The sequence below is a fragment of the Trichomycterus rosablanca genome, chromosome 12 (genome assembly GCF_030014385.1).
Source record: "Trichomycterus rosablanca isolate fTriRos1 chromosome 12, fTriRos1.hap1, whole genome shotgun sequence".
In the NCBI taxonomy this organism is placed as follows: Eukaryota; Metazoa; Chordata; class Actinopteri; order Siluriformes; family Trichomycteridae; genus Trichomycterus; species Trichomycterus rosablanca.
In genome coordinates this window covers 33,797,566-33,817,359 of record NC_085999.1, presented here as the reverse complement: position 1 = coordinate 33,817,359, position 19,794 = coordinate 33,797,566, and the positions used below count along the sequence as shown (strand labels likewise).

The following is a 19,794-nucleotide window of genomic DNA, read 5'->3' as shown; positions in this document are numbered from 1 at the left end:
ATTAACAAGTTTCCCAAACATCCTTATGCGAAAAAATACCTTGAAACTCAACGCCTTTTAAACTCAACGCCACTCCCAGAACAAACTGACATTGAGTTTTAAGGTACCACTGTATAAATATACAGTATATATATTCATGCCTTGGACGTTCTGTCATTTTATTTAATATCATTATGTTGGTATAATTTTCCCCAAACAGTAGGCATCAGGACTGGACATTAAAGCAGTAAAAGGTCACGGTCAGATGAATCTTTTCCCCCATATCATGGAAAGCTGGACATGTTTGTGTCACTTGGTTTTGTGTCACCCTGGTGAAGAGATGGAACCAGGATGGACTGTAGGACAAGCCACCGCACAAGATACAGTATTTGAAGGACCTGCAGGAGCATTTTGGTACAAGATACCACAGGGCACCATTAGATGGTGGTTGTGACTGATTCAGTCTGTCCCCTTGGAGTTGCAGTTCTCATAGCAACGTTCTCATCATGCATTTTGGTTTTGTTTGCATGTCTTTATCACTGCCACTGTGCTTGTGATTTTCTGTCTGTTGTTCATACCTGTTACTCATGTTCCTTTGATTAGTGATTGTAAAAGTACTTCTGTTTCATTACCTCGTTTGTTGTCTATTTGTGACTGTAGCATATGTTCAGTTCATTGCCTCTATGTTTCCAAGTTTTCTTAATCATTCTAAAGTTCAGGTTGTTTCATTTTTCTTTCTAGTGTTTGTATATGAATAACTGAAAAGTAGAATGATCATTTAGTCTACGCACTTGTGTCATGTCACATTAGCTTTCCCAACTTGTGAAAAACAACACCACATCATTATCCCTGCTTCACCAAACAGTCATCACAATGCAATCAGGCAGGTAACGTTCTCCTGGCATTCACCAAATATAGACTTCTCAGTCAGACTGCCAGAACTCAACAATTAGGATAAACGTTTACTCGTTTTCAGCCATATTTCATACATTTTCAGTGTATGCCATGTGTTTAGTAAGTATCTGAATACTGAGGTATGCAGATATCAGCCATTATTATCAAAAATTCAAAAATGTAAACATTCATATTTTTTTTTACAGTTTTACAGTGTTTTAAAAACAAACAGCACTGTTTATCACACAGAAACATGTCTTCTCCAGAGAAGAAACAAAGCAGCACTACAGAGTTCAGCTCAGCGGTGGTCTTTGAAGTGCTTTAACCCTCACCAGCAAATCTTCGAATTTTCTCCTAATGAAGCTGATTCTGTCCATGGTTCCACCCACTCCAACTTCCGGCACTAAATTAGCTTATCACAAAGTGTTTGAATGCACACGCCGTCGCATGCTTTCACCATCTCAGCATCACAATTTATCAAACATGGCTTTCAAAGAACCACAAGCAGCAAGGTAACTTAGATTTACTCGTTATAGATCAGTCACTCGAGTGAGACGAAATGGTAGCGGCTCTGTCTGCTGAAACTGAGATCACTGAGTCGCTTTCAGCCCAGACATCAGAGAACCAACCAGAAGAGAACCCACTTCAATCAGGTAAAGACAGAGCAAACATAATGAGCTACACCAGGAAGTCCAGGAACAACCAAATGCAAATGCAAAAATAAAATAAAATGCTAGCACTGTTGATGTTATTTAGCATAAAACTATAGCGAAGCTGCAAATTAAGAATTATTTTTGCTTTTGCTAACTTTGTAAATTAAATTGAACTTTCTAAATTATATTAGGAGGAACTAAATCACCTCCTATAAGTACACAAACTGATGGGAGTATTTTCTTACTCCATGTGTGTTATAAAAAACTGTAATGCATCTGCTTTAGTAAAAATTAAACAGACATCTAGATAAGGCACAAGCTGGCCGAGTACAAGATTTGGCCTTACCAAATCAATTAGAATGTAAGAATCACTCTGCCATCCGGCTGGACTGGGCGGCTATATGAACAACGTTTAGCTGCTGTTCATCCATGGAGGGAGCTGGAGAGAGACTCCTTATAACTGATGCAATTACGACCTCTGCTGGCTGATTGATGGCGTCTGCACAAAGTAGAGGAATAATGCTGATCAGGGTGTGGCTCTCCGCACATAAGGCTCGTGCATGTAGAAAGATGCAGTCTGCTACTGCACATGTGTCGGAGGGGACGTGTGCAGTAGCAGACTGCATCTTTCCACATGCACGAGCCGAGTTCATATGCGGATCAGCCTTATGTGCGATCTGCATATGAACCACACCCATTATCTGCGGATGGAGATAATATCACTTGGAACCTTTACAACTTAGGTTTGCATTACGTTGTCTTGCATTTGACTCCAGTATATGACCAGTTTTAATCCTCTTACTCCCCCTAGTGGTTCTAATATCTTACTTTATAGTTAGAATACTAACCTGTGTTTTGATCAATGGGTGAATGCACGTTCACCAGAGATCCCTGACCCAGAGATTCCCCTCATTCTAACCATTTCCATACTGCTGACACAGAAACGGTCGCATCTCTTTCTCCAGCCATTGAGTTTTCCAAAAGGAGATTTGCTCAAGAAACAGTGGAAAAGAGTCCAAGCTTTTTTAGTCTGCCCAAAGACCTGGGCAGAAGTAGCAATAACAGAAACCCAATCTCAAAGAAGGAGACATAGTTCTAAAGGACAGTCAGGGAAAAGAAATCAGTGGCCAAAGGAACAATTGTAAAGGTCATTCCCAGCAAATTTGGACTGGTAATAAAAATGGAAATCAAAGTGACAAAAAAATCAGACGGTCAAGATATTGTCCAGACTTATTTCTGAGGGAGTCTAGCTTCTCTCACAGGAGGACAAGAAACCCCAACAGGCTCTCCTTTAACTCCAAAACCTCTTCAGCATGGGGGTCCATAGTGGAAGAGCTGAATCGAGGACATGATAACCTCAGCTATTCTTCTGTACAGACTCTGAGGAACGGGGGTCGATATGTAATGTAGAATATTACTTAATATGTCAGGCGAGGAGTGTACTGGGCTCAGTGTAGTGGTTGCTTTTGTGTGCTCCTAGTTCCACCTAGTGGTGATTTCTGAATAACTGCACTAAATGTGAGCTAATAGTGCAGGAACTCATTTTCTCATGGACTTACAATTGTTAGTTTACAGAGATATTAACATGTTTATGTTCATATTTCTTGAGTACAGTGTTTCTGACGATTATTAATTTATTGCCAGCTACATGAGTAAATTAGTGTATTGTATTTTCATACGTCATTAGTAACAGTAACATACCTACCGCTAAGCATTGCTTGACATTAGTTTATGTTTGTAGTCTTTTTTTGTTCATTTATCCTGTGATCCACTGCTTATAACACGTGATCTGCTGGGTTCAGGTCAGAGCTTTGACTGGATGCTGAAAAAACTCCAGATGCATCTCTGGATCTCTGTCTGTCCTGCTGTATCACCCAGTTACACTGCAGCTTTAGCTTACAGACAGATGATCTTACCTTCTCCTCAGGAATATTTTGATAAAGAAACGACAATTTCTTCAATAACAAGTGGTCCAGGTCCTAATGCAGCGAAGCACCTCTACTCCATCACACCATAAGTAGTGCTTCCACCACTTGGGATCAACCGTGTATTGATGTGAAGATCCACCCTATCAGAGGTCAACACAGTGGAGCAATTGTGCTGTTGGTCTGATTAATTTACAGGTCAAAGTTCAAAAAATTACATCTGAAATCAGTAATTACTGTGAATCTACTTCAAATAAATTAATGCTACACAGAATGTTCATCTGAGAACCTGCTCAGCAGATTAGGTATCACCTCTAACACTGCAGCTCAAAGCCATCAATCCTAAAGTATTGGCACCCCTAGATTAGACCTGTAATACACAAAACACATTCAACCTCACAGATTTCTACTGATGTTACAGGTATTAATCAGATCATAATAATCACACATCAGAAGGTTATATAATATCAGTAAGAAAAATTTATTAATAATTATTATGAATATTTGATATAAATTGTTTTCAGTAAAAATTGCATGTAAATTTCTGTACAAGCTGCTAGTTTATAAATTACACTGTATATTAATTATAAAAAATACATCAGTATTATTTATTCATCCCGAAAGTCTTTTGTTCATACAGTAAGTTATCTACTCTCTTTAGGCAAAAAAACCTGCTGTTACCCACCCAGCATGCATAGTGCTGGGATGATGTCACAGACATGGTGAGAGCGGATTGGCAGGATTACAGTGTACCGGTCAATTAGGTCCACAGGAGGTAGAACATTGAGAAGGTGAAGGCAGTGAGAACTGAAAGCATGAAGAGAAGAACCTTCTGCATCCACAAGCACATGTCCAACTTCTTCTCCAGCTCATAATTAGTCATGGTCAACCGTGTTAGCTACAAGAAACACAAAGGAACACTCGCTGAGTTTAAGTGTACTGTATGTTTATTATGAACATTGTGGAATTTTACTAGCTAGCTGTGCTATTTTTATGCAGCATAGAAAACCTGGAAATCATCTATATTGTCTTAGTGTAAACTGAACAGTTGAGGCTCTGGTGCTGGTGTAGATTTTACTAAATAAGTTTGAAGGTTTTGGTGAACAGGTTGCTGATTTGATGTTTGTTCTGGACATTACTCACCACCGTTTGTAGATCCTGAGGGTTGTTGGTTGGTGTGATGCTCACATTTTCAGTAGAATTTCTCAGAATAGATTTAGGAGCCTCCAGAATGTGACACCTCAACCTGCAGAAGATACGTTTTCATAAATTCACGTTCACAAGCAGCTAATGGTGACCAGGCATCAACATGATCAGTAAATATTGCTTCTACGTAAAGGACATGGATCCTCAGCAACCAGCTCTATAGCAGCACTGTTAAACTCTATACACTGGAAAAAAAATATTGATTAGAGTTATACACTACATGGCAAATAAGTATGTGAACACCTGACAATGAGTTTGTTGGATTTTCATTCCAAAATCATGGGCATTAATATAGAGTTGCCTATAACAGCCTCCATGCCTCTGGAAAGGCTTTCCACAGGACAGTGTGTGGACTGTTTTGTGCCCATTCAGTCAAAAGAGCATTTGTGAGATCAGGCATTGAACAAAAAGGCCTGGCCAGTTCATCTCAAAGATGTTTAATAGGGCTCAGGTCAGAGCTCGGTGCAGGCCACTGGAGCCCTACACATCAAACTCATCAAACCAAACCATGTCATTCAGGTCCTCACTTTATGAACCGTATCTGTAAGATTAAAGCAGAGCAAAGTAAGTCTGCTTTTTCACGCTGGATTAAATCATCTGACAGCTCAAGACATCATTAAACATGGACAATTACACATAATATGTCCCAAGGTGGTTTTAATTTGATTGAAATAGGATGAATTAGTCCTTCTTAAAAATTGTGTTGCCCACCCCTGGTATAGATGAATCACCTATGTTCCATGACTTTTGCTTTTGGTACTTCCTTCCAGAACTGAGCCAGATCAGAAGACCCAACAACGGACTCCATTTCTGCAGCCATGATCAGGAACCTGTCCTGAGGAGATGCCTGGTAACCTACAAGTGCATACACACACACTTGAAAGCACGCAAACACGACGATTGATCACTGTGTTGAATAAAGAGATGAACAATACAGTGTAAGGGTGTGAATAGTTTTGGCAGAATGTGTTCATTAACATTAGGGCTTAGATAAGGATCAGTGTGTGTGTGTGAGTGTGTGTGTGTGTGTGTGTGTGTTTCATACCACCATGTAGTGTAACTATAATATCCACATTGGCTCCAGGTTCACAGCTGCTGCTGCTCGGTTTCACTCTATATTTTTCTGGTGCTGTAGTTCGTACCTGCACACAACATCTGTATATTCATATTTAAACAAATGGTATGGCCAAAAATCTGTGAACACTCCTCATAATTATTAAGTTTAGGGGTTTCAGCCACACCTGTTGCATGACCTGCACAGAGTTCTGAATTCTAACCCTATTAAACACCTTTGAGATGAATTGAAACATCAACTGCAAGCCAGGGCTTCATGTTTAGCATCAGTGCCTAACCCCACAAATGCTCTTTTGACTGAATGTGCACAAAATGGGCACATTCCAAAATGTTGTGGATCCATAGAAGATGCAGAATGCCAGTGGTAAAGGGGGGAGGGGAGTTTGGTGAAGGTTTCATCACCTGTTACAGGTTCTGGTAGGTTTGATTCTGCTGGACCAACATTTCTTTCATTCCTATCATTCAAACATCACTAATTAATCCCAGTGTTAATGTGATGGTGTGTCTGCACCCAGAATCCCACCCACTAACCTTACCTTAAATGCCACCTGATTCTTGGTGACGTTGTTCAGGATGATCAGACATTTATTCTCTGTTTCTCTGGAACCAAAACTCAGTTCTTCAGCTGGACTGAAAAACACAGAAACAAGCAGAGCAAAAGTGACAGGTACGACTAAAACATAAATATGAAATGTAAGCTTCTGTATGAGCTTCTGGTTCCTCAAAGCCTAAAGGTTAAAAGGTTTTCATTTTTTTAGGTTGGCGTTTGTATAGTTTGAAAAAAAAATAGAGCTGAGTGATATCATCTAAATTTTTACCAGTCTGGATAAAATAATCAGACCTTTATCCCATTCAGACCTGGATGTAATTTAAACAGAATGATGGAAGAATGGATAGAAATCTACAAAAAGTATCGGAAGGACCTGGTAGATCTTAAGCTAACAGGACTGGGTTTTAAGGTATTAAGGTTGAAATGCTATGGGCTGCAGTTTGGTGAGCACCAATAAAAAGTTGGATATGTTTAAAAACTGTAAATCCAACCACTGTTAGCTCATCATATTCTTGTTAGGAGATGAAGACATGAATACCTGATGTGCAGCAATGTTCCTTTAAACGTGGCCAAAGGTTTTTTGACTCTTCGAAGCCGACTTGAACCATCGATTCTGTCTGATTCCTCTGTAAAGTTCACCTAAACACACAAACCAGAGCAAAAACGTTAAACAGAACATCATGAAGAATCTGAGAACTCGTTTAACTCTAGCTGATGGATCAGAACCATGTAGGACTTATAGCTTTATCAACATTTAACAGAATAATATTATTAATTTTATAAATAAATATTAAATATTAAATACATCACATTTAAAAACATGCTAAGAGGTGATTACCAGATGCTACAATCTACAATCCGAATTGTCATGGTTAAAGTATGAAACTTTTGGAGGTTTGAAGACCTCTCTGGAAGAAATATGTTTCTGCCAGATATGGGTTTGAACATTATTATTAATGTGGTGTGACAAATCTGATAATTCTGTAGTAGTGCTTCATCTGGGGCTTCAATAATAAACCAGTTCAGACTAAACAGTATCTTAGACTGTCTGATGAATCACAGCAGCTTTTCTTTTGACAATAAAAGGAAGTGACACACTGCAGCTTTAAGTGTCAATGGTGTAAGATCCTGCACCAGTATTTGCTGATGTTCCAAAATGTTTTTTTTACCTACTGCCTGCAGTTACATATTCCTGCTAGACACATTCATAAATGTCCATAAACATTCCATAGCTTTAATCTTTTCAGTTCTCTAGGAATGACTGCTTTCTAATTCTGTGTGACTGGATATCTGGCAACCCTGAAGCAAACACAACCCATAAATGTTAGTGACTAAAATCCCAGATTTCTCTGTCCCAAAACGTATGAAAGTTTTTTGTCATGTGACTCATAAAAAAAGAACTTGTGGCTCACAGACTGATCATAAGATCCACAGCTAAAATGCTGAGGTAATTCCACCATTACAGAAGTGGAACAGAAGCCACACTTGTGGGACTCCTGGGTGTCACGTGAAGAGGAAGTAGGTCATAAGAGAAAGGTCAAAGGTTATTAGTGAAAAATAGTTAGTGGGGATCGTTTACATGTAATTAAAGAAATTATTTATTGATAATTAAAGTTAAAGATTTGTTTCATGCACAACTTTTATTCAATCAGAAAAACTGCAGCCAGCAAAAATAAAACTCAACAAAGAATAAAACGTTTTAGTGCAGGAGGACGTTTCTCTTTATTCTGATTCTTTGTGCATGACATTTTAGTCTGATAAGAATTAATAACATTAAATATTACATTAAAAAAACAGAAGTCACTTAAGTCTGAATCGTCATGACTTTATTATTATTGAATCATTTATGATTCCAGTTAAATCACTGAATTACAAAAACATATCAGATTATTATTATTATAATTATTATAAATTAGTGCTGTTATGAAATAATTTATGACTAGATATCTACAGTGTTAATAATCAAACCCTCTCGCTCATGTTTCATTACACAAAGCTGGAGAAGAAATAAAATTACATGAAATGAAAGGACCCAGAAATTAAACATCTATAAAACATAAAAGTAAAAATAAACGGATTCTTTTAACACGTCATTCTGATAAATCTTTAGTTCTTCAGTATCCAAAGAACTTCCTCAAGCAGCTCCAGGATCTGAACAGGTTCTAAAGATGCCTAAAAAGACTCCACCCAGGGAAAGTGGGAATGGTTCATTTACTTTAGTAAAGAGCACCGATCCTCTAAACCTATGATTTTACTGAAGCAGTGAGCTCATCTCTAACAGGAAATGATTGTTCAGGTTTGTCATGACACCGTAAACACCAGATTGAAATGGAATGATACCCATATAAACACTGAGAACATGATCAAGATAATAAGCCAAAAACCAGGACTAATCAATAGTGCAGGAATCTAAAATCAATACTGATAATAAAATCATGTTAAGGAACACTGTCAGATTAGTATTGTTATAAAACCACAAACCGTTAGCTTTACAAAAACATTACAGTTCTTTATACTAGCACATCCAAGTAAAGCTAATAACATAACTACACTCAAATCAGAACCTTTCAATAGTTTGATTCACAAAAATACTGCAGATCCATTAGTACAAATGATTTAAAAATATTGATGAAATGATCTGAACACAAATTTCTCCACTCAGCTCCAGACTAAAGTGGAATTAAAAAGTGAAACGGTGGTGATTGGGGGACTCCAGGTGAAATGTGATGGACGCCGGTGGTGAGAGGAAGATGCCAAAGGATTCAAGTCCTTACTTAAAAAACAAAGACACAAAAAATTAGCTTAATAAAATAAACAATAATGCAGTCTAATGCTATAATGCTAGCTAGCAACTTAAGAATCAGTTAATAAATCAAATGATTATGAGGGGGCACTTTTTAATTTACTACACTTTCTAAAGCAATCACATTATTCACATTAGTATTTCTACACATGACCTCTACAAGCTAATTAGCACCTAGTGTTAGCCATGTAGCAACCATTTTTACAGAAGACCTGATCAATATAAACATGGGGTCTCCTGCCTCCCTGAACACCTGAAAACATCTTCAAAACCAGCAGATTCCTTTATGGCAACATGATTCTACTCTCACCATCATCCAACCACCCTCTACAACCAAATACAAACAAAGAAATGCAATCGCAGCTGTGAAGCGCTTCAGAAAGTTTTACCTCAGTTTCAGCTCATAAACAGATGACCTTACATCTGACTGAGGAAAGCATTTCCAAACCACCACCAGCGGGTCTCAGTGTTGCTGTAATAATTGTGAAATGCTGGATGTGCTTAATGAATATAATTACACCATGTAATAAATGAACTAAATCAAACAGCACGTGACTACAATTAAACTGGTTTCTTAAAAGAACTGCATGACTAAATTCAGTAATCAGATTCAGGTTAGATCAGATAAACTCACAGATAAAATCTAGTTACAGACAGTAACCTGTGATATTGTTATAGTGAGTGAACGAATGGTCCCAGAAAACTGGGATTTTAGTCACTACTATTTATGGGCTGTGTTTGCTTCAGGGTTGCCAGTCACACAGAATTAGAAAGCAGTCATTCCTAGAAAACTGAAATGATTAAAGCTATGGAATGTTTTTGGACATTTTTGAAGGCCTCTAGCAGGAATATGTAACCGCAAGCAGTAGGTCAAAACATTTTGGAACATCAGCAAATACTGGTGCAGGATCTTACAGCTTTAGAGTATCTGCAGATAAACATTAAAATCTCACTGGAATAATTACAGACAGTAGATATAGTGTCATGAGATATAGTGAGGGAATGAGTTTAAATGGGTTTAACATCAGCTGAATAATCGTTACTACTGATGGTAATGATGAACCAGTTAACCAATATTAATGCTGCTGGTGACCAAATACAATCCAAGCAATTCCACAAAGTTGAATCAGTTCATCTACAACAAACTTGTGTCCAGATTAACTGATTCAACTTTGTGGATTTGTGTACCTGGATTATTGAGCATGCATCAACAGAATCCAAGCAATTGAGAGTTAAGTCTCAATAATAATAAGAAGAAGAATGCTAATGTTCTCAGGAAATGCTTAATATCAGCTCTGTATAAAATCTACATTGTGAATGTTGAACTGTTTCTGCTCACCGTCTGTCTGTTCTATATCACTGCTACCTTCACCATGTTTTACTGATATTTTAATAAATAAAGCATGTGCGATTTATTGATATTGTGCTCAATGATGTGATTGGATTTTGATGGGTTATACAGTATAAGCTATAAGCTTGTCAGATGATGTGTGAGTGTAGAATTTGAACCAGTTTTACCAGGCTACATTATTATTATTATTATTATTATTATTATTATTAGTATTATGGAACTTGCTCTCCTACATGATGATGAAGTCTGAAATCTGGTCTGAATTAATAAGCAGATTATTTTCTGCTTCCTATTATGATCAGAATAAACCACTAAATATTACAATGGAAATGAAAGTGCTAACTAAGCACAACATGCATCAGTGCACGAGCACTCATGTTTTATTTGAAACAGTGGTTACAGTCCTGGACTATTGATCAGAAAGTTCAGAGTTCTACTGATACTCTGCCACGGTTTGGCTCCTTGAGTGAGAAGTTTGACTGCATCATGTCTCAAGTGCAACTGGCTTTGGATGAAGTTACAACTGCATCCATGTTTACATTAAATTCATTTATTTATTCGTGAAACGCTGAGAGAAAGCTGTAATATTTTCAATGAGGATAAACGTTTGAGTTTTCCACACAATTATTTATTATTCTTACTATTACTATATACTATTTATAAAAAGCAAATAAGCCAGTTATGTGCATGTAAATTCAGTCTCTATATCTACCCTCATCCCTTACCCTACTCTACCCTCCAGTACCAATCCTAAAATCTCACTGGTGAACAATGTGTGAGTTGCTTGCAGAGTTAGTGATATAAAGCTGCATCCCAAGCTGCTTACTACATCTGTACTACATAGTGTGTGTGTAGAGTGAGTGTGTATGTGTAGAGTGTGTGTATGTATCTACATCTGCTTCCTAAATATGAGAAACCACTACACTAATGACTGTGTCCTAATGGTTTGTATAAAGACCAGTTCAAATGGAAAAGCAGATTATTTGATAACATTTATTAAAGCTGATCCCAGTTTGTGAAGGTTCTGGTTCTGCAGGATTTTCTTATAAGCTAACAGTTTCAGATTCAGATTAAGTCAAGATGCTGATAAAAATGTAAAATGCAGACAATTCCAGTTATTTACTGGCATAGAGAAGCGCTAAACCAGCAGAACCAGTTAGAGCGTTCTGGTGTAGAATGCAGAAGCCGCTCACTTCCTGTTCCTTTAGGGAAGGTTTTAAAGATAACAGTGTGTGTATGAGATGAAGTTTGCTAATCATGAGGTAAACGTGATGAAGAGCTTTGTGGAAGCTTTTTTTTTTTTTTATCTGTGGGGTCGTTGCTAGTTCTTTTATTATAATTCTCATGTCGCTTGAACCAAAGAGAGCTGAGACTATCACATGCACGTGCCAACAGCTTCCTTTCACCTGCCAGTGGTCAGAGTCTCACAGACAGACAGAGATCCATGCTGTTAGCCTTTCACAAACTAGACATGCTGGCTGTTTGGTTACACTGACATGCACATTGATTCTTAAGAGATAAGTCCAGAGTGCTGGTAAAACAGAGGCAATGGGTCTGTTCGAAAACCTTATGAGCTGCCTTGCTGTCTACTGCCTACCTGTGCAGCTGCCTAAGCAGAGATGATTTTAGACATTGAACCTTTAAGGCAGATTATTCAGACACACTACTTAGACAGTGATTACATTACCACAGCTGTAGCTTACTAAGCTAACACAGTTAGCCTCAGACCATTCAAAGCAATGAGCTGAGGTGCTACCAGCATGCCAGTTAACATCTCCCTCCGTGTACAGCAAACAAGCCGGAATTTGCAAATAAATGACTCTTGTACATGTTTATACAAATTAAGAATCAATGAGAATTTATTTACATTTAAACATAACTCTGTATTTGTCAGCCATATTAGTTTAGTTTTGTTTTTATTTGTGAGAAAAGTTGTGTCACACTGAATGCTGGGATTGCCTTCAGCGCTAAGGAAACATTGGACGCTCCCTCATAATTCAGTCAGATTATCACTTAGAGTTAAGGCACCTTAGTAGGCAGCATTTTAAGGCATCTAAGAATTCGGACAGCCTTCTTCATGGTAGCGGAGGATGACACAACATGCATCTGTGTAGAGAGATCACTAGGTTTTCGGACAGACCCTGTGTATATAGACATGGCTTTGTCAGGAAATACTGACCATTTTCAAAAGCTTAAATACAATTGATTTCTAACTTTTTGTGTCCTCATGGAGAAAAGAGAAAAGTGAAACGTTAGCACAAAGCTAATGTTCTCTCGCCAAATGTTATTGCTAGTAAAGCAAGATCAATAGAACATGTTAATGGTACCTTTTTGTTCTTTAAGGATAATTCCGAGTTGAAACTGAGCTCCAGACTGTCCTTACACTCCGACTCTGTGTCCTTGGTTTCGCTCTCGTCCTCACTAACGATGGGTCCGTTCTCGCTAATGGGGGACTGGAAGTCATCATCAGGAAGTGGAGGGTAGCTGTACTTAAACTGGTCCTGAAATGAAAACACATTACTGCAACTAAAGCTTTACTGGTTTCATCAACTGTTCATTACCCTGAAGAAACGTCAGAACCACAATTACCGCACAAGGTTCAGGATGATTTTATTCACCACAACTGAGATTCGCATCAAATTGTCAAGTATTGAAACAATTGTCAAGTATTGCATCTACACAAAATTGCACTTCTGTACGTCGCTCTGGATAAGAGAGTCTGCTAAATGCAGCTTTTAACAAAATAACAACGTGTGTAACATCTGATGAATGTGTGAAGACATGAAGCATTGATTTATTTGATTTAAGAGGTGTTTACCGTTCCTCCCATGTGTGGAGGAAGATGTTCAGGGTTGATGTAGGTCTGAATTTCACTTTTAGAGGAGAATTTCAATTTGCTGATCGCCTCTGGTCCCAGCCATGACTTTATAATTTTCCATGCAGCTGCAAAACAAAATGAATTCAATTATTAAAGAACATATAACCCAATAAAATCCCAAAATAACTTCAGCACTATTTTTTATGGACTAAACTAGAACCTACTGTAGCTTATTATAGTTCATCAACTACAAACTTACAATTTACAGATGATTTGTTTTTTCTTTTGAATATTTATTTAGGTGATGAATGTAGAAAGAAAAGATTTCCAGTGTTTTCACTGATCAACTTTATTGTATTTTGTTTCACAGACAAATTTCTTCTGATTCCCTGCATCTTTTCACACTATTATGTACGGTAGACAGACTGAGCTTTTGGTGGATCCACTTTTTATACCCAATCATGATTCCCTCACCTGTTACCAGTTTCCCCGCTTATTGTGGAATGCTGTAACTTAAATATTCTATAAACTTTTCACTCTCATTTTAGTTTAGATAGATCGTTTATTTATTTAGGGTAGTTTGGTTGTTTTTTGTGGAGTTAAAATAAAATGTTAATAAATCTTACCGTTCATGATCCACGGCATCTCGTACAAAATCATTTTAGCTGAACAGGGAAAAAACACATTCGAGTTGGTGTAGAAATGCAAACAAAAGCTGAGTACAATATTCCAATAACTGTTCTGTACATATACAGTCACATCATTCTGAATTCATTTTTTCTACAATTATTTGACGTCATTAAAAATATGATATGAAATATAAAATACAGTATTTTAAAATATAAAAGTCTGTACTCACAAAGGAATTTAGGATAGTACACTTTGAAGCAGGTGATGATGTACCTCACAAAGTCCATATCCTAAAATTCACACATTATTTGGAAAAGTTAAAGATTTTTATTGATTATTTGTTGATTATTTATGTTGATTTCTATGGTTTCATGTGGATTTGTAATAATTTTCTGATACACTGTATAGTGACAGAAAAACAGATTTCACACCATGCAGCAAAACATGCAAACTCTATTCTACATAATATTTCAATGTTTCCTGTCTCCAAAGTCCAGCCTTTAACCCCCCTGACAACACCCCCCCCCCCCCCCCCCCCCTCAACCCCCAGGTTGGGATTTTAATTGATTCACTTTAATTGATGATAATTTAAATTAGTTGTGCTGCAACTAGATAAACTTTAATTGGAAGAGTCATTAATAAACTTTAACTAAACTAAGTGTGAATGATTTTCAGTTGAGTTACGAATAATTATAAAACTTCTCTTTATCAGATCCTTGAAAATCCAATCAAGTTCAAAGGTTTAAAACTACAGATATATTACAGTAACACTGATATGTACCCACCCACCCTTATCCTTTACCTTTCATCATCGTTTAGTCACTTTTTAAATGGCCTGATTACTATTCTATTATGAAACAGTAACCTCTGTCCTGATTTCTATTCACACATTCACACACACACATGTTTTAAAAGAGAACCATTCAGCTCAAAATAAAAAATGAAAGTTGGTACTGGGGAACAGAACATGGAAAAACTTCTGACTTTAACAATTACATTGAGACCAGTTTGGAAGTCAGAACTACAATTTTCATTTCCTAAACAATAATAATAATAATAATAATGACAGTGAGTTAAAGCCCAATATTACAGTTTACACTCAAGAACATGGATTTAATTAGGGATGCAATTTTAAACACATCACTGAGTTTATAACAACCAGCCACATGTTATTAACTGATAATTAAAACAGTATTTACAACATGAATATAAATCATTTATTACCAACATGCTCTAAAAGTTCTCCCAAACTACACTTAGACGCTTTCTGCACACATTTTTACAGATGCTGAACCAGAATGATGTTAGCTCTAATCTCAACTGTCCTCTGTAGAACACACAGCAGCTTCACATATCAAATAAGAAAAACTGATCAATAAATAAAACAGGTTGTAATAAAGCACTTCACACAAACTCACATCAAAACTTCACTCTGATTTGTAAGTTGTTTTACCTGTAAACATCATCCTTAATGCAAAATCAATAGAAAATAAAGTCATTAACAACCATTAGCAACGGACATGAGATCTATCTCATTATTGTAATTATCTACATATTGTAATTGTAATAAATATCATACAATTCCCTCAATAAAATCATCCAGGTAAAAAAGAGACAAAACAAAAATTAAATCAGAGAACAGAACGTTCGATTACTGTGTATTATTCATATTTCCTCTCAATCCCCAGCTGTAACTTCCTTCACCTGCTAGATATGGGGTGAGAAGCAGCAGTGAGCGACAACATGTGTGTCGGTGGGGACACATGATTGCTTGTGGGATCTGCAGCGGTGGAGGAAGTTAAATGATCAGATCCCGTGAAGGAGGAACAAAACCGAACAACTAAGGGAAGAAGGTACCACAAGTGTGGCATCAAGGACTCCATCAAGTACCAGGAGATTTATAAAAACAACAATTCTGGAGCTAACCATGTCTGATTCATTTATGGCAGTGATGAAAAACAATCTTAAAAACAGGAGGAATTGTGTATGTGTCTGTTTTAGCTCATCTCTGAGCGCTGTGTGAGGATTATCAGAGCGAATCAGATTAATCTGAGCAGATTAGCCTGAATCCTAACAGAGCTAATTCCTTCCCTGAAAAATCACCACCATCATGGAATAAAGAAATAAAACCGACTGATTGTTACTTACAATGTTGGAGAGGCCAGATTCAGTCATGTCGAATACGACCGTCAGGGGCATCCCAGGTTCCCTTTTGGCATAGCGCTCCAACCATAACGCTACATAGCGCTTCTTATCCACAATGGTCTTAGCATCTTTCACATGAAGCTTGACTTTGAACCACACTGAGGAGTGGAAAAGATCAAACACAATGATGGATTATTACAAACACTCATCTTTATATCCACAGTAATGTCTCTGTGCCATGTTTCAAACACCAGCATCATTAATATTGCTCATTATTATTCATAAAGCTGCAGACTGGAAAATCAGTTGCATCCCCTTTCTGTAGAGCAGCGTTCTGTACATGTGGATCTGTGTGTAAAACATTATGTATTAAACATAATCCATGATCCAATATAAGGATTAGTATTTATTGTTAATATTTCTGTTCATGTTTCTGTTCTACCCTACAACCATGATACGCTCTTCATTATTTAATAAAGCCGTGAAGATACTAAACTCTGTAGCATGTTTAATATTTGAACAAAATGCTACCAGCTTGTAATGGTCTCTATCACTCGGTTTTAGCAAATTCTAAAGGAAACTGAAGCTGACAAGAGGCTACTGCCTCTACAACAGTAGAATAACCCATAACACCACTCATTCATCCACTCATTATCATCTCAGAATTCCCAGCTTGAAGCTTTTGGAACGTTATGCACTTGACAGAAATCTGTAACTAGCTCTTAAACATGCTGTTCATATCAGATGACTCAAAAGATCTCAGAACAAGAATGTTCTGCATAAAAGTGTGGGTACAAATTCCTCAAAGAAGTATGAAAAAACACATTGGTGCTACAGAAAGTGATTATAAGCTGTAATAGCTCTACAAGCTTGAATGAAGTGTTAAAGAATCGTTTAGGACAGTGGTAGCCTAGTGGGTAGAGCTTTGGGCTATCGACTAAAAGGCTGAGAGTTCGAATCCCAGCTCTGCCATGCAGCCACTGTTAGGCCCTTGAGCAAGGCCCTTAACCCCCTCAGATCCAACTTCCAGACAAGCTGGGCTATGCAGAAAGAAAAAAAATTAATTGTACTGTACCCCTGTATATGTATATATGACAAATAAAGGCATTCTAAACATACAGAGTTTGTTTCCTTCTTTATCATAGCCATGAAGAAAAACTGCTCCGGTTTCAAACATCCAGCGTGGAATACTGCTCTCAGTCAGATCTGTAACAATAACAATAATAATTATTATAATATTATTCACAGTTTGGTTTTTGTCATGTGATGAAGGGCTCCTGGGGGCGTGTGTCCAACATGATTATCATTAGGAATGTAAACATTACATGTAAATCAGGAATACTCACACAATTAATGATGTTAACAGTAATAAAAAGGTTTTTTTGTACCGTTCACAGTGTACTCTTTCCTCCACTGGAAGCTATCATCGATCATTTTAAGCGTATCCTCCACCACCCAGTGCCTCCATAACAGGTAGCTGTCCACCAGTGCATCCTCCTTTAATAATCTGTCCACATCCCGACTGTCGTATTTATCACCAGAATCTAAAAAAGATATATTATTATTACTGTGACATAATAAACTTATTATTTATCTGTACAGCTTAGCTAATAGTTAGCTAAATAGCATCCACCTACAAAACTAAAATCAAAATTACAGACAAACTAATCAAACTTTAACACATTGCTAAATCTGAGCTGCTGCACAGTACAGCACTATTAGCATTGATAAGGTCCACAGCTCTCACTTCCTGAATAAGGTGATTAAAAAGGTCTCCTACACATTGACTGAGTGATGAACCGATATATCAGAGTGATATTTAATAAAACAAAATGATTAATTATTGCACAAATTAAAATATCATAAACATCTCAACAAACATCTGTTTGTAAATACAAAGTATACTAAACAGTCTTATTGCCAATGTCAGAAAGAAAGCCTATACTATCACATTTTATTCCAAGAACCACCAAAAGAGAAATCTTTCATCAATAAAAAGCTGTTACTGTACATAGACAAGCAAGCTTTAAAACACTGTGTGTTCAGAGGCTGCTGTGCAAAACAGCATCTCCTGCTCCTAAATCAGCAGAGATAAACAGTAAAAAAAAAGACCTTCTTGTGCTCTTGCCAAATTATTTGGCCAGTATGAACGCAACCCAACAACACTGTACCTACTGTAAAGCATGGTAGTGGTAGTATTATACCCTGGTGCTGCTACTGGAACTGGTGCATTACAGAAAGTGGTCTGAATAATGAAGGAAGATGACTAAAGAATTCTTAAATCCTGGACACAGTTCGGTGGACTGGCCCTTCTAAAGTCCTTATCAAAAATATGTGGACTGCACTAAAAATAACATGTCTGTACCAGAACAGCAACAAATTTGGTTTAAATTCTGCCAATAAGAGAAAGTCAAGATCCAACCAGAGTCGTAGCAGAAGCTTGATAATGAATGTTTTTGTTTTATTTCTTCTGTGACTAAGAACTATTTTTAAATGTCCTGGGGTAAAGTTTAACAGTAAACAGCAACTGGTGGCACAGGGTCTCAGGACAGTTTAGGATTTCTGACCAATCAGAATTAGACTTTTTTCCCCTCAGCTGCTCTCAGTATGTAGGGGTCCCACAATGGATCTGGTCTGCCTACCAGACTTGGCACAGTTTTTACTGTGATACAACCCCCATATTTCCACCCAGGCTTGGGACCTGCATCGAGAGCAATCTGACAAGTGTGTCTCTCATGTACACACGTACAACTGTTAATCAAGAAAAATGAGCTTCAATCACTACTGAGCTTTATCTACAAACACTGTATGTTCTAAAGGTCCATCTCTCTCTCTCTCTCTCTCTCTCTCTCTCTCTCTCTTTCTCTGTACCTCTGACTGTCTTGTGTAGATTAGTGAATCACAGCTCATGCAGTAGTGCACTACTCTTCAGGTGTGATTTAGGACTGAACCACATAAACACGTTCACATCAGCCTGTTGTAACCCTGAACCTTGTTATAAACCTGTACTACAGATTTGATAATACTCTGCTTATTACAGTTTTATAGACATGACACAGCATCCCTGGTTCAGTTCCATGTTTTGATGATTTTCTAAATGTAATAAGTGAAAAGACTAAACTCCTAAACAGAATATGAAGTTTAATCAGGGGAGCACAAACTTTGGCACAAAACTGTATCACAGTACAGAACAGTATATTATGATCATATCAATAAAGAATAAGTATTGTAAATAGCTATAATAAACATGTTATTATATTAGTACAGATTTAATAAGATAAATGTCTTTATATAAAGTGATTCATGATAATGATCTCACTCACCTTGCAAATACTCGTTCTTAAACCTTTCCCTCGTTTCCTGAATCTTAATCTCAATATCCTGTTAATAATATAAACATTAATAATAAATAACAATATAATTATTGTTTACATTAAAGACTGACGTGTAGAATTTGTTGACTATGCTTTCATACCTGCTCTGTTTCAGCCTGTGCAGGATCCGCCATCTTTCTGTCCACTGAGTCAAGTCACATGATGGTTGCCAAATCCAAGCCAAACAAACAAAAGTGTGCGTCGCAAATCAAATACACTACACTCCCTAACACACTACACTATAGCCCTCAGGGTGCCACCCAAATTTAACTTGATTATACTCACTTACACGTTCATTTATAAAACTCGGGGTGCATTAACATTTATCTTCACTACCTTACACACTATTATGACCTTCAGGGTCCGTCAACTTCAATACACTACTGTACTCT

General features: G+C 37.2%; 1 protein-coding gene and 1 long non-coding RNA gene across 4 annotated transcripts; both read right to left on the bottom strand.

Moving 5' to 3' along the window:
* Nucleotides 1-485: 485 nt before the first annotated feature.
* On the bottom strand, nucleotides 486-2,436 carry LOC134324633 (uncharacterized). Its single transcript, XR_010014206.1, has 3 exons — nucleotides 2,375-2,436; nucleotides 1,873-2,025; nucleotides 486-1,516 (listed from the first exon to the last, which is right to left on the bottom strand). It is a non-coding gene; the product is annotated as an uncharacterized LOC134324633 (long non-coding RNA).
* A 1,487-nt stretch (nucleotides 2,437-3,923) lies between these two features.
* mospd2 (motile sperm domain containing 2) lies at nucleotides 3,924-19,794 on the bottom strand. Of its 3 annotated transcripts, XM_063006226.1 has the most exons (15): nucleotides 19,504-19,781; nucleotides 19,352-19,409; nucleotides 17,417-17,572; nucleotides 17,148-17,234; nucleotides 16,032-16,186; nucleotides 14,113-14,173; nucleotides 13,880-13,918; nucleotides 13,254-13,378; nucleotides 12,763-12,936; nucleotides 6,820-6,920; nucleotides 6,268-6,361; nucleotides 5,703-5,799; nucleotides 5,389-5,512; nucleotides 4,595-4,697; nucleotides 3,924-4,349 (listed from the first exon to the last, which is right to left on the bottom strand). In XM_063006226.1, exons 1-15 carry the CDS (start codon nucleotides 19,534-19,536, stop codon nucleotides 4,212-4,214), a joined length of 1,545 nt encoding a protein of 514 aa, XP_062862296.1. In that variant the 5' UTR covers nucleotides 19,537-19,781; the 3' UTR covers nucleotides 3,924-4,211. The 3 variants fall into 3 exon arrangements, 2 of the variants coding, with proteins under 2 accessions (XP_062862296.1, XP_062862297.1); XM_063006227.1 differs by lacking the exon at nucleotides 3,924-4,349 and having other exon boundaries at nucleotides 4,610-4,697; nucleotides 5,369-5,512; nucleotides 19,504-19,793; XR_010014173.1 differs by lacking the exons at nucleotides 5,389-5,512; nucleotides 5,703-5,799 and having other exon boundaries at nucleotides 4,259-4,349; nucleotides 19,504-19,794.